This window comes from Ictidomys tridecemlineatus, chromosome 3 (genome assembly GCF_052094955.1).
Source record: "Ictidomys tridecemlineatus isolate mIctTri1 chromosome 3, mIctTri1.hap1, whole genome shotgun sequence".
NCBI classification, from domain to species: Eukaryota; Metazoa; Chordata; class Mammalia; order Rodentia; family Sciuridae; genus Ictidomys; species Ictidomys tridecemlineatus.
The window spans coordinates 147724443-147736611 of record NC_135479.1 but is presented as its reverse complement, the minus strand read 5'-3'; the positions used below and the strand labels follow the sequence as shown (position 1 = coordinate 147736611).

The 12169-nt window shown below is 48.6% G+C and overlaps 1 protein-coding gene across 1 annotated transcript in view; it reads right to left on the bottom strand.

Annotated features, from left to right (window-relative positions):
• Positions 1-1070: 1070 nt before the first annotated feature.
• Gpr156 (G protein-coupled receptor 156) overlaps positions 1071-12169 on the bottom strand; it is a 93507-nt gene continuing 82408 nt past the window's right edge. The window contains exons 9-10 of the mRNA XM_005327630.5: positions 8401-8559; positions 1071-4225 (exon numbers count right to left, since the gene is read on the bottom strand). Coding sequence (XP_005327687.1) covers positions 2894-4225; positions 8401-8559 — 1491 coding nt within the window. The 3' untranslated portion in view covers positions 1071-2893. The remainder of the gene's footprint in view (positions 4226-8400; positions 8560-12169) is intronic.

The following is a 12169-nucleotide window of genomic DNA, read 5'->3' as shown; positions in this document are numbered from 1 at the left end:
TGTATCCCTGCCCTTTCAGACCACGGAGCTGCTCATTGGGGGACTTCTTTGGCTCCGCCCACACGATCCAGCCAATCGGCCTCAAGAGCAGGAGGATTGTGGGAGTGGGAGAGGCTTGTGGTTTTGTGAGAGAGGCTTGTGGGAAGCCGGGTGGCATTTGGGCTCTGAGGGTTTTTCCTGAGGAGCTGTTTTGTTTGGCATGTGTGGTTCTAAAAATAAAGTTCGTTTCTTTTGACAAGTGGCTCCTGAATCGTGCCCAGCCAGATTGCGGCACCAAATGACAAATAAGGAATATGTGGGGTGGACTCTCCGTCTTTTCAATCAGATCTAGCACAGCTTACAAAGTCATTCTAGATGAAATAGGTGATACAAGTCTGTATACAGTTGAATCAAAAATATGAACCCTCAAACATCCCTCTCATTTCACCAGGGGATCAGTCAATTTTATTAGGGGATACTCAGGAAAGACCAAAGAGAGACATATGCTCCATTTAGGTCTTAAAGGGGAACTAATTCACAAGGTACATAAAGTGAGGAAAAAATTTCTAGATGGAAGAAAGATGGAGATGTAGAAAGGTTGTGACAGTGGGACCAAGGGGTTAGAAGCAGAGTAAGGGGCTAAAATGATGGCCAGGCTGAGACTGCAGGTTCCACATTAACCCCCAATAGGCCTCGAGTGGCGGCATACTGGGAGGAGGGGAGCTGGAGGAGGTGAAGCCAGCCACAGGCCCCCCAGTGGTTGGGAGGAGTCTAGGGTCTCCAACATTTCCTCTATCGGGAGGGGTGGGGGGCACTTCTGGGAGAGCGAGCTACACAGGGATACCACACAGAACCTGTTACACTGGACGGTTGGCAGAAGTAGCACTCCGGAACCACGAGGACCTAGCAGCAACTCTGATGGCTTCTCCATTTCCTCTTCTTTGGGTGGCTGAGTCTTACTCAGGTCCCTCCTCCCTGGCCCAAGACTGCAATTTCAGAGGAGACTTGCCTTGGGAGTCATTCCTTTTTGTTTGTTTTTATTAAGGCACCACTTGACAGCACACACAGAAACTACAAACCCACACACAGAATAAATTATGAAATTTGTATTTAAAAGTAGGCAATAAAAGAAGCTGTGCTACCAGGAGGGCCTACAGGAAGTCCAGCATCAGAGGGGTCATGAGGTATCTGCAGGCCACTAGAGTCTGTGATAAATCTGTGAGAAATTTAGTGCCCAACATTCCTTTCTGAGGCCCAAACTCCTTCATGAAAACCTGTGCACACCCACAGACACCTGCGTGGGCGCGGGAGCAGGGGACAGCCTGTAAACATCAACCAGTTCAGCATCAAGCAAAGTGGACCCAGCTGTGTTCTCCCTGTGGCTTTGGTGGTGGATGAGCTCCTGGCACTTGTCCTTTACCAATTCTCTGAGTCCCTCAGAGGTGCAGGTGTGCCCTGCAGCAGGGAGGAAGTGGAGGCCTGCTTCCAGAGGGAGGGAGAGACCCAGTTTTGTTACCCTGGACTGTGGGGTGAGCCCATCTCAGCTTCTCACACCACCCTGGCTTGATTGTCTGCCTGACGAGCCTCACCTGCCACTCACAGAAGACTGAGTGAAGGACGTGTCCCTAGGGAAATCCACCAACGTGGAGTCTCAGGAGCTGTGTGTCAGTTCTCCAACAGCGTGATACTGGGGAAATCATCTCATTTATCTAAGCCTCATAGTCCCCATTTGTAAAAATAAGAGTGTCTACTTCACGGGATGATCGTGGGAATTACTGAAATTTGAGTCAGACTCAAGTGAAATTTTCACAGCCTGTTTTCTTTCTAGCCTTCTTGTCATCCATTTCTCTCTCTCTCCATCCCCATTTTGTTTCCAGGTTTCTATATCTTTGATGGTCATGTAAACCCAATAAGACTCAAGTACCTCTCGGCCAGCAGGGCCTCCCTATCCCAACAGAAATTGCATGTGCTTCCCAGCACGTCACTGCAGCACTGGGAGAGTCAGGGGGTGGGCTTCAGGGTCAGAAGACACTCCTGGTCTCTGGTACTACTTTAGTCCAGGAAAGAGAACTGGGTCACCTGTGGGCACATGGAGACCGGACTATCTTGGGGATGATGGCGGGTGAGATGCCATTGATGGTGGATGGAAAGGAAAAGGAACAGTGGGGCTAGGTGGACCCTCTGGGGTGCGTCTGATTAGAAGCTGGAATCCATGGGTGGTGAAGTTTACAACCTTCAGTAGAAAGAAACCCACCCTCCAGGTTTGAAAGGACCAAAGATGTAGAAGATTCATCTGTTTTTTGTTTGTTTGTTTGTTGATACTGGGCATTGAACCCAGGGGTGCTCCACGATCAAGCCATATCCCTTTTTATTTTTATTTTGAGACAGGATCTTACTAAGTTGCTGAAGTCTTCACTAAGTTGCCCAGGCTGGGCCTGAACTCGAAATCCTCCTGCCTTAGCCTCCTAAATAGCTGGGATGCCTGGCATAGGAGATTTATTCTCCTGGAAGATGTGTTCATCAAAAGGTCAGTTTGATGGGTCACAGTCTACAACTTAAATTTTGCAGAAATCTCTCCATTTTCCTGTCCATCCGGTCATCCACCTGGTGGTATATTAAGAATTTTGTAGAATGCAGGCTGACCTGGACAGAAAACTCCATGTGCTCACTTAGCTCTTTTTATTCAAGGAGTTGGTATCTTCTAGTCACTCAACTGGAGTCATTGACAGTCATGCTGTGAGGTAGTAGCAAGACAGGTAATATCTCCCTGTATGATCAAGAAGTTCTTAAGGTAACAGAGAGCACAGCTCAAACACAGAGCTGCTCAGGTCTGTTCCCCAAACCAGGATCTGGCTTTCCTCCTGTAGGCTCCAGCTGGTCTGACCTTTATATCCAGACCAAACCCTGCTGATGTTTATACCAGCGTGGGTTTCAAGTCATCTTTGAAGTTCACAATGGGCTTGGAACGGGCCCACAGTTTTTCCCAGGAGATCAGCCCCCCAGCAGGTTCAGAATCAGTGTCTGATGTGCCACTGTCACTGGAGTCAGAAGAGCTCTGGAAACAGATCTCACAGTAGGGTCGGTGGCAGCGGCAGAAGAACTCATCTGAGCTGCTGGACTCAGTGTCAAGGTAGTTGCACTGAGAAGACAGGAAGGGACAGCCAGGGTAACCTGGGGGCCGAAGCCGCTGCTGCTCAGGCAGGTCTGGTGAGCGGGGAAGGCGTGGGGCCGTGGGACTCTGTGCCTGAGCAGAGGCAGAAGGCTGGTGAGGAAAGGCTGCTTGGCTCTCTTCAGCCCCCTGGGGCTCTGTCCGGTGTTTGCTGCCCTCCAGGGGCCCTGGCCCCCCTTGAGGATCTGGGAGTAGTAAAGGCTTCCTGGAAGAAAGCCTTCGTACCTTAGAATCAGCAGTTTGGAGGTACAGCCTGCGGTTGTCCCCACTCTGCACGTTCAGCCCACTGTGTGCCCCATAAACAGTCCTGTCTGCCTGACGCCACACATAGGAGGGTACAGAGCCAGAAAAGTGTGAGCGGGCCCGCTGAGCTGCCCGCCTCCTCCTCACTATGTATGGGCTGAAGCCCAGCTCCCTGGAAAGGGGCATCTTTTGGGGACTGTGGGCAGCACTGCTTTTCCAGAGCTGCAGAGGACGAGATGGGGAGGCAGAGAGGGGAGCCTCAGGGCCCAGGTCCAGTTCTTGTAAGACTTCCTGAAGCTTTTCTCTGACTGCTGAACTGACCCCAGGTACTCTCTCTGGGGAAGCCTCTGAGCCCTGCCTTTGTCTCTGGAGACCAGAGGCCCCTCCACTTAGTACGACACTCTGGCTGGAGGCCTCAGGTCCCTGGTCTTCTCTTTCTGGACTTTGTCTTTGCTCAGCCTGTGGCTTCTGGCTACAACCCGAGTCTGGATGATCATAAAAGTCTTTCAAGTCAGGCATTTTCTGGCCTGGGGAGGAGCTGGTGTCCCTTGCAGGTGTCCTGAGGCTCTGCATGTGTGGGGAGGATGCTGAGGTGCACTGGGAGTCTTGGGTAGCTTTGCCCACATCATCCTGAGAGGCAGAGGGGCATTCTGAAGGTCCCTGAGCTGCCAGGTCATGAGCAGAGGCTGCAGCTGGGGCATCCTGGCCCTGGAAAGAGGTGGGTGGGACAGCCCACTCTGGGGTGTCATAGGTGCACTCAGCAGACATCAGCCGCACCAGCTTCTCTTTGGCATTGTTTACTTGTTCCTGCAGGCTTTCAATCACAGCATTTTTCTGTAAAATAAAAGCAAATCATCAACCAAAGATGATGCTACAGGTTCTACACTGCCTCCTACGATGGAAAAAGTGTGGCATCCGAAGACCTTGGTTTAAATCCCAGTTTTTCCAATGTCCTGGTTCCAAGAAAATGCCTCCACCAGGAGAAATGAATCAAAGCGAGCAAAGTGCCTAGCACAATAACTGACAGAAGGTGTTCAATCAAGGCTGCTGTGATTTATTGTTGCTATGATCTTCATCTCCCCTTCCATCCCCCAGGCTATGGCACTGTGAGGAGAGAGGAGCCCCATCTGTCTGTTGCTGGCTGCTGCAGCATCTTCTCACTCTTTTCCCAGAACCAAGAGGCTCAGCTTACTCTGCAGGACACTGATCTCAAGGGGTTTGGGATGGTCTCATTCTGGATTTCTCACAATTTTGTCAACCACAGATGAATCTGAAACACATCTCCTGGGGAGGTACAAGTAGGGAAATAAGTAGTTTGCCTCTTGCTAAGCAGCTTGGAAAATGGGAAGAACAGGGAGAAGAGAGGAGATTCCTGAGCCAAATCTGACTGGATCCAGGAGGAGCTGATGGGAAGAATCTTGGGTTTGTGTCATGACCATCTTCCCAGGCTGGACCTCTGGGGGTGAGAGGCCAAAGCTACCATGTGGCAAGGTCAACCATCAATATCTCCTAAAGGACTATGTGCATCACAATTATTGCAGAAGCTTTAAACAAATAAATAAACGAACAAAAAATGATTATTGGGCCTAAGTCTCTGGTACTTGATTCAATAACTGTAGAATGGAGGGCAGAAGATGAATGAAATTGGGGAAAGGAAGTTCTGCAACTGAGCTGCCTGCCCATTGCGTGAATGGTAGCGGATAAACAGGCTTTGCCCAGGAGTGCTGGCAGGTGACAGCTGCAAAGGTGTACCTATTCTGTCTGTAAATTTGTGGGACAGGAAGGAGGAGGAGGATCAGCAGTGGGTGTGACTGCACTCTGGACATCTGCCTGTGGGGCAACAGGGGATTGTCTTTCCATGTTTGGAAAATTCTGATGCTCCAAGGCAGAGAAGTAGGAATGAGATCCTAATGAATGGTCTTAGGGCAGGTGATACAGGGTCAAGGGTTTGGGGAAGGCAGTAACGGAAGTGCTATGTTCTAGGAAGGGCTTGTCTGAAGGCCCAAATGCTGCCTCTTTGTTGCTGTCTCTTTAGAGGCTAAAGCTGAGCATTTGGACATCCATTTATTCAAGTGCTAGAAATAAAGGGTATTCCCTTTTTTTAGGATAACTAACAAGTTTCTCATGGACCCAGCCTGTGGTCATTTCTTGAATTTACATGAAAGAGTTGCTTAGAAATGATCTTTTCAGGGTAGTAACTGAAATAAAATAGACAAATAATCTGGTAGCAACCCCCCCCCCCAGGCAGACCCATTGCAACCCCCTGTGCATAAACAGGAAAGAGGTTTTTCTTGACAGTTTTTGTACTCCCAGTTTCATTCTGGTTTAGTCTACTTCGTTATCATCAGGAGAGAAGCCATGCCCAGTGAGTGACTGGTGAATCAGGCGGAAGGGACTTCAGCTGAGCACCTGCCTGACAGTTCTCTCTCCCTCCCGGCAGCTGGGAAGGTCTGGGCGTAGCTGGGTGAGTGTGGATGACTCAAGGCTCAGCAAGAGCAGAGCAAATGAGTAACAGGAGACCGTTCAGGCTCTTCCTGATGTCTGGGATGTGCCAGATCTCCCTGAGGATCTCCTGGGAGGCTGGAATGGCTGCACAGGAGACCCCAACCCTCTCCCTCCTCCACCAACCCCTCCTCCTAAAGCTCACCCTGTACATTGTCCTGCTGTCACCTGCTAGCACTCCTGGGCTTCAGGAGGCCTTCACTGCCTCACGGAGTCAGGAAAAAGTCATCAGTTGATGACTGTCACTCCAGTGGGTGAAAGCTGAGCACTGCCTTTTTGTGCCTTATGCGAAAACTTCTCCGAGTGTAGGAAAATAGTCTAAACCTTGAGTCCGGGAAGAATACTCTCCTCCCAGTTAAGCAAACATCTGAAGCTGGCTGGCGACAGATTTAGAAACATCAGGGTAAACAGTATATTTCCCTTCTTCCAGAAAAGGAAATGGGACTCTTTTTCCACCATGGCTGCATTCTAATTAGAGGCTATCGTGACGCCAAAATCTGACCTTCAGTGACAGCTGTTTTTAAATGAGTGTATTAATTATTACTTTTGGTGCACTGAGGGAGCAAAAGGCCAACAGGTGTTTTCTCATAGGGTGAAGGTCATAAGGAGCAACAGAATCAACCTCTCATATCTCTGGATCTAGGAAGAAAAAGGTTAGGCAGGTATCCTCGGTGGCAGAGTATGGAGGGGAGGCGCCTCAGCCTCTGGGAAGGTTCTCTATGCTGCCTTCACACAGGCTGGGTGGTCAGTGACAGATGTTAACCCTAACAGCCAGGGGATCCCTAGCCATTGGAACAAGAGGATGCAAGAAGGAGAAGATGGACTGCCTAGATCATGGGAAAGAACGAGAAAGGCACGAGGGCTGGACAGAAAGCTGTGTAGAGTCAGGGCTTGTGCCCACGTTGTGCTTCCAGAGGTATTTGTACTTATTCATCATGCACTGCTAGCTTCCGGGAGGCCCACATGAGACCCTCTCTCTCTCTCACTTGCCACGGGCCCAAGGCAGACTGCTGGTGCTCAGGCCTGTTCTTGGAAAGACATAGCAGGTGCTGGGGAGGCCAGCTTTTTACTGCCTATGCATCTGCATCCATTCCAGCCCTTCCTCCACGGACTCAAGGCAACCTTTTGGAAGAGCAGATTCAGTCACTGTGTGGGAAATGGCAGCACGGCAGAGGTACAAAAAGCACGTCACAAATTACCATAAGGCTAAAGAGTCAGTCCACGCGGCCATCCCAGCATTGGCTGATCATAACTGAAAACTATCCAGATTGTTCTAGCCAAGTTTCTGGCCTTCTGTTTAGCCGGAGGGGGAAAAAAATGCTTCTTTGAAGAATTCACAGAGCATCAAAGGCAATGTCACTCCCTTTCCAGGCGGGGGAAGTCTAGTTTTGAAATAATGTCCTGAGTGTTTAATAAATAGTAAGTAAATGTACTGTATGGACAGAAAAGGCCAGGGCTAAGGGTATGATGTGGGAGACCAGAGGGGCAGGCTCTGTGGGTGCCTGGGCAGGTTCAGCCCTCCTTCTCTGGGGATTCTTAGGTTTCCAACATACCATCCTCTCACCAGGACTGTTAATAACAAGGGGCAGTCCTATTACAAAAAGTACAGTTTGCCAAATAGCACCTATCCAGGTATAATCTATACAGAAAAAAATATGGGTTGTAATTTAGCTAGTGTCAAAATACTGACTAATTCCCCTGGGCCCTGTGCCTTCTTCCTGAGGAATGTAGTCCTCAAGCTTTTCCACGTGCTTGCCTCAAGCCCACACTGTGTTTGTCTGGGAGAGGGGCCAACTCTGGCTCAAGAATAGAAGAAAGAAGGGCTGGGGCTGTCCAACCCGCCTTGGTGCTGTAGTGACATTCAGAGGCCCTTGTGACATTCAGTGCCCTTTCATATCTGTAGACAGGTCAGGCTTTCTAGGGTCACGGGATGATTGAGTTCTCCCATTAGTACCTGGCAGGGACAGTGAGGGCCCTGTGGGATCTTGGCTATGAGGGTAATAGTCTATATAAAGAAAGAATGTATCACACTGATGCTGAGGTCCACTATAACTTGGGGCTTTTACAATGCTGTTCCCTCTCCGTGGAATGCTTTTCCTGTACTCTTTGCCTGGTCAGTTTGTACTTCTGTTCACTTTCAGTGATAGGTCTCTTTGTCCCCACCACCCATTATTCTGAATTACTACCCCAATTTTTCCTTCATAATTCTTACCACAATTCATGACTACTCGTTCATTTAATCAATATCCATTTTCTCTACTAGACTGTAAGCTCCATGAGGGTAGGAACTGTGTTTGTTTTGTTCTTCAGAGCTTAGCACAATGCCCAACACATAAAAATGACTAAATATACACCTGTTCATTGCCTGTACAAAGTCACTGGGACAATGTAGAGGTTTTGCTTGCTGTTTGGGAAAGTGGGGGAACGTTGGCCATGAAAGCACATGGGGCCCACCAGTGCATGACTGGAGTTCTTTACAGCAATCTGCCAGGCAGGGGGCAGCTTACTTCTGTGAGGAGCCTCTCCATGGAGCTCTTCTCTCCTCTCAGGTGGCAGGTCTGTTCGTCACCAAACTGGGTATGCAAGCTTTTGCTGGGAGTACTGAAATATTTGGCCATGTGTCTGATTGTTTGGTTTTCCCCTTCAAATGCCTTCCATTGCTTCAGCTGTTAGAAAAAAAAAAGAACACATGTTATTTATTTAATAACACACCCAGAGACACATTCCCTCACTTCTCAGAAACACCAAGGAATGACACTGTCACAGACACACATAGGCACAGACCATTCTCTCCTCAAAATGTCCTTTGCTCTGGAGGGCTTGTAGACAGGAGTTATAGAAAGTATAATGTTAAACCTATAATAACAGTTTAAAAATGCCCAAGGAAGAAGATGACAAAGAATGAATAACTTTAGCTCTTCTACTGATTGCCAAACTGATCAAAGAGAACCAGAGTTGATGTATACTCCTAGAACCATATTTTAAAGCCAGAGTTTAGGAGGTTAAGCTTTCTAAACAGTGTATGTTTCAAATCAAACTGTTTCTAGTTGGGTGTAGCTGCTGTTCATCAGTTTTTATTTGCTGAGTAATAATGTGCTTCCTGATGTTGGGAACCCAGTTCTTGTGAGTGGTCTTCTAATCCTAATAAATGAGCAAGGCTCCAATAGATAGGAACCCACAGAAGTCAACAAAAATGATGGACATTAGGTCTGACACATGGCCCTATCTCTCCCTTGACAAATGAGGAAAGATTCCAGTAGGAGTGTGACTTGTCTAAGCTCACACAGGAAGTCAGTGGCAGACCCACAGCTGTAACCAGGTCAATAAGCCACACTGCCTATCCCTCCACAAGTGATGAAGAGAAGACTGTTAGCTGTGAGGTCCTAGGGGGAAATTCTTTGGCAGAGACTGACCTTGAGGAACAATCTGTAGAAGCATGGGCTGGTTCCCTTTAATAGGGATGGAGCTGGTGCACATTCACAAATAGGGGTTTGCTCTGGAGCTTCTGGGACATGTGCCTACCTGTGAAAGCCCATAATGTGGATTGATGGGCACAGTAGTGGAGGCTTTTCTCTTTCCTTAAGGAATCCCCAAAACTAAGTGTCCTAGTGATGGACATTGAGGATTCTGGCATATTATTTTGAGGAATGCTGCTGAAGTGTCTATGGATAGCTTCAAAAGGAGACCTTGGATTTCCTCGGTCACTCAACAAACATTTACTAAACTCTTGAATGTGGAGCATAACCCAAATTCCATAAATTTCAGATAGGATCCTGGATTTCACTCCTAATTTCAGTACCACCTCCTCACCCAAGTCCTCTTGGGTCCTGTGTTGACTCAGCACATGTCTTCATGGTATCAGGAGTCTGTGTGGCCTGGGACAGGCCAGGAACCTCCCTCTCAGAGCCCTTCCCAAAGGGCCAAGTGGGGGGTTCACTGCTGCACTCAGCAGCTACTGGAGCCCACGTCCCTCTTTGGTCCTATGTGAATGGAGCAGATCTCCTAAAGTCATTCTTAAACAATGCCCTGGCAGTGCCACAGGCTGTCTGTTCCTCTCAGCATCCCCCTTTCCTTGGTAGTACAGCTCTTCCCTTTGCCCCCAGCACTCTGAGCCTGAGCCCTTTCTGCAGGGCTGCCAAAATAGGTAAATATGGGCATCAGGGCACTTCTGGGCTTTGGGCTGGTGTCTCTCTAAGTGAAATGGGTGCAGCCAAGCTTAATTCCTCATTTGTGAAGGTCTTGGCACTTAAAACTTGACCCTTCAGGGTTTCTGGATTATAGCTATAAATAATTCTCAGGTTGTAAAGCGCTTCCTTCAGGACAGGCACATTCATGTTTTCTCAGCCTCTAGGCTATGTGGGTGTGGGAGCTGAGTAATGGCCCCTCAAAGATGCTCATTTGCCTCTGAATCCATGGAATCTGTGCATATGTTGCCTTACATGGCAAAATGAATTTTGTAAATGTGATTAAGGATTTGAGGATAGGGAGATCCTGGATTATCCAGGTTGGTTCAATGTAATCACAGGAGTCCTTTTAAGAGGGAGGCAGAAGGATTAGAGTTGGAGAAAGAGATGGAAACAGGGAGATGGGGTGGGCAGAGAGAGAGATCTGAAGATGTCACACTGCTGGATCAGGAAGTAGAAGAAGGGACTTGAGCCAAAGAATGTGTGTGGCCCTCAGAAGCTGGAAAAGACAAGGAAACAGATCATCCCTAAGAGTCTCCAGAAGGAGTCAGACCTACTGACACCTTGATTTTAGCTAAATAAGATCCACTTCAGATTTCTGACCTCCAGAACTGTACGATAATATATTTGTGTTGTTTTAAGCTGCTAAGCCTGTGGTAATTTGTTGCAGCCTTAACAGGAAACTACTATGGGGGCGGGGTGTATGTTAAATGTGTAGTCTCCAGCAGGTTACTGCGCAGCTTTCAGAAGCTCACCAAATGCACCTCTCTCACTTCCTGCCACTCTCCTATTGTTACCATTTGTGCTGCAAAACCAGCGAAGACTTAGGGTATTCCAAACATACATACATTACATCCTCTGACTCACACCTCGGATCAGTGTTATCCCATCTGAAAGGTCACCTACTGTCCCTCCCCCATCTGCTCAGAGAACTCTTACTGTTCCTTCAAGCCTGACTGCAAACACCTCATTTGCTGAGATGTCATCACTGAGTTCTCCTTCCCCAGCTCTGTGTAAAGCTTTCCTCAAGATTTTAATTCCTTTCGTGTTTGCTCCCCATTACCTTGGAGGTGGGGCCATGCATTTGACGCAGGTTCCCAGCAGCTAAGAAATGGTTTGGATGGATACAAGACTAAGAGAAAGAAGCTTCCCTTTAAGAAGCTCTCCAGTCTAACAGGAGTGCTGGGACACAGACATAACCATAAGGCAGAGTAGAAAGTCCTAAATATGCTCACGGAGGAGCAGGTGAAACGCTTTGGGGGTTAGAGGAGAACACAGTGTCCTGTCTCTGAGCGACTGCCTCACACAGGAAATGGAGGGTGGGGGATGGTTCATGTTCGGGTCACCAAAGCAAAGGTTGGCTGATTGCTGGTGATGACCTCAGTGCTTGGCACAAACACTTAGGCATTTCCTGAGTGCCCTTGTAGAAGGCTGCTGGGTCCCCTCGCCTCCTTGTCATCCATTTCACCGGCTCTCTAGCGCCGCCTAGAGGCCACTGGGGGCATCTGTGCCTTCGCTGTCACAAGCCCCACCCATCCCAGCGGAGCCTGGAGGCTGTCAGCCAGGAGGACGCACTGCACTGCGACCCGACCGCCGCCCCGCCCTCGGTAGAGGTCCCCTCGCACACTTTTCCCAGTTTACTCAGCTGTCCTACTATCCTGGGGAAATACAGTCCAAATCTCAGAGGGGGAGTCGTTTTTCTACCAAAGGACAGGGAGGGAAATCAGTTTGAGGACAGTCATTTTTACATTTTGAAAAAGAATGTATCTCCTAAACCTCAAATACGACAGACTCAAATAAAAATATTTTTTTAGTCTCACATCATGGTCAGCTCAAGAGAAGAACGTGAGAAAGAAAATAGAAGAGAGATACAGAGAAAAGAAGCTCAAGCCAGCTAGGAGGAAAGGGGTAGTGAGGCAGAAGGAAAGAGAAAGGCCACGGCCGTCGGTCCATCCACACAGTTCCTGTGCCCCACAATCCCATCTCCACTCCCTCTTCAACAAACCAAGGGCTCGTTGCTTAATTAAGACGTGGAAGTCAGACGTCTGCTGTTTGTCATCCTGCTTTATGTGTTCATGGTAGGGGGAGTGCA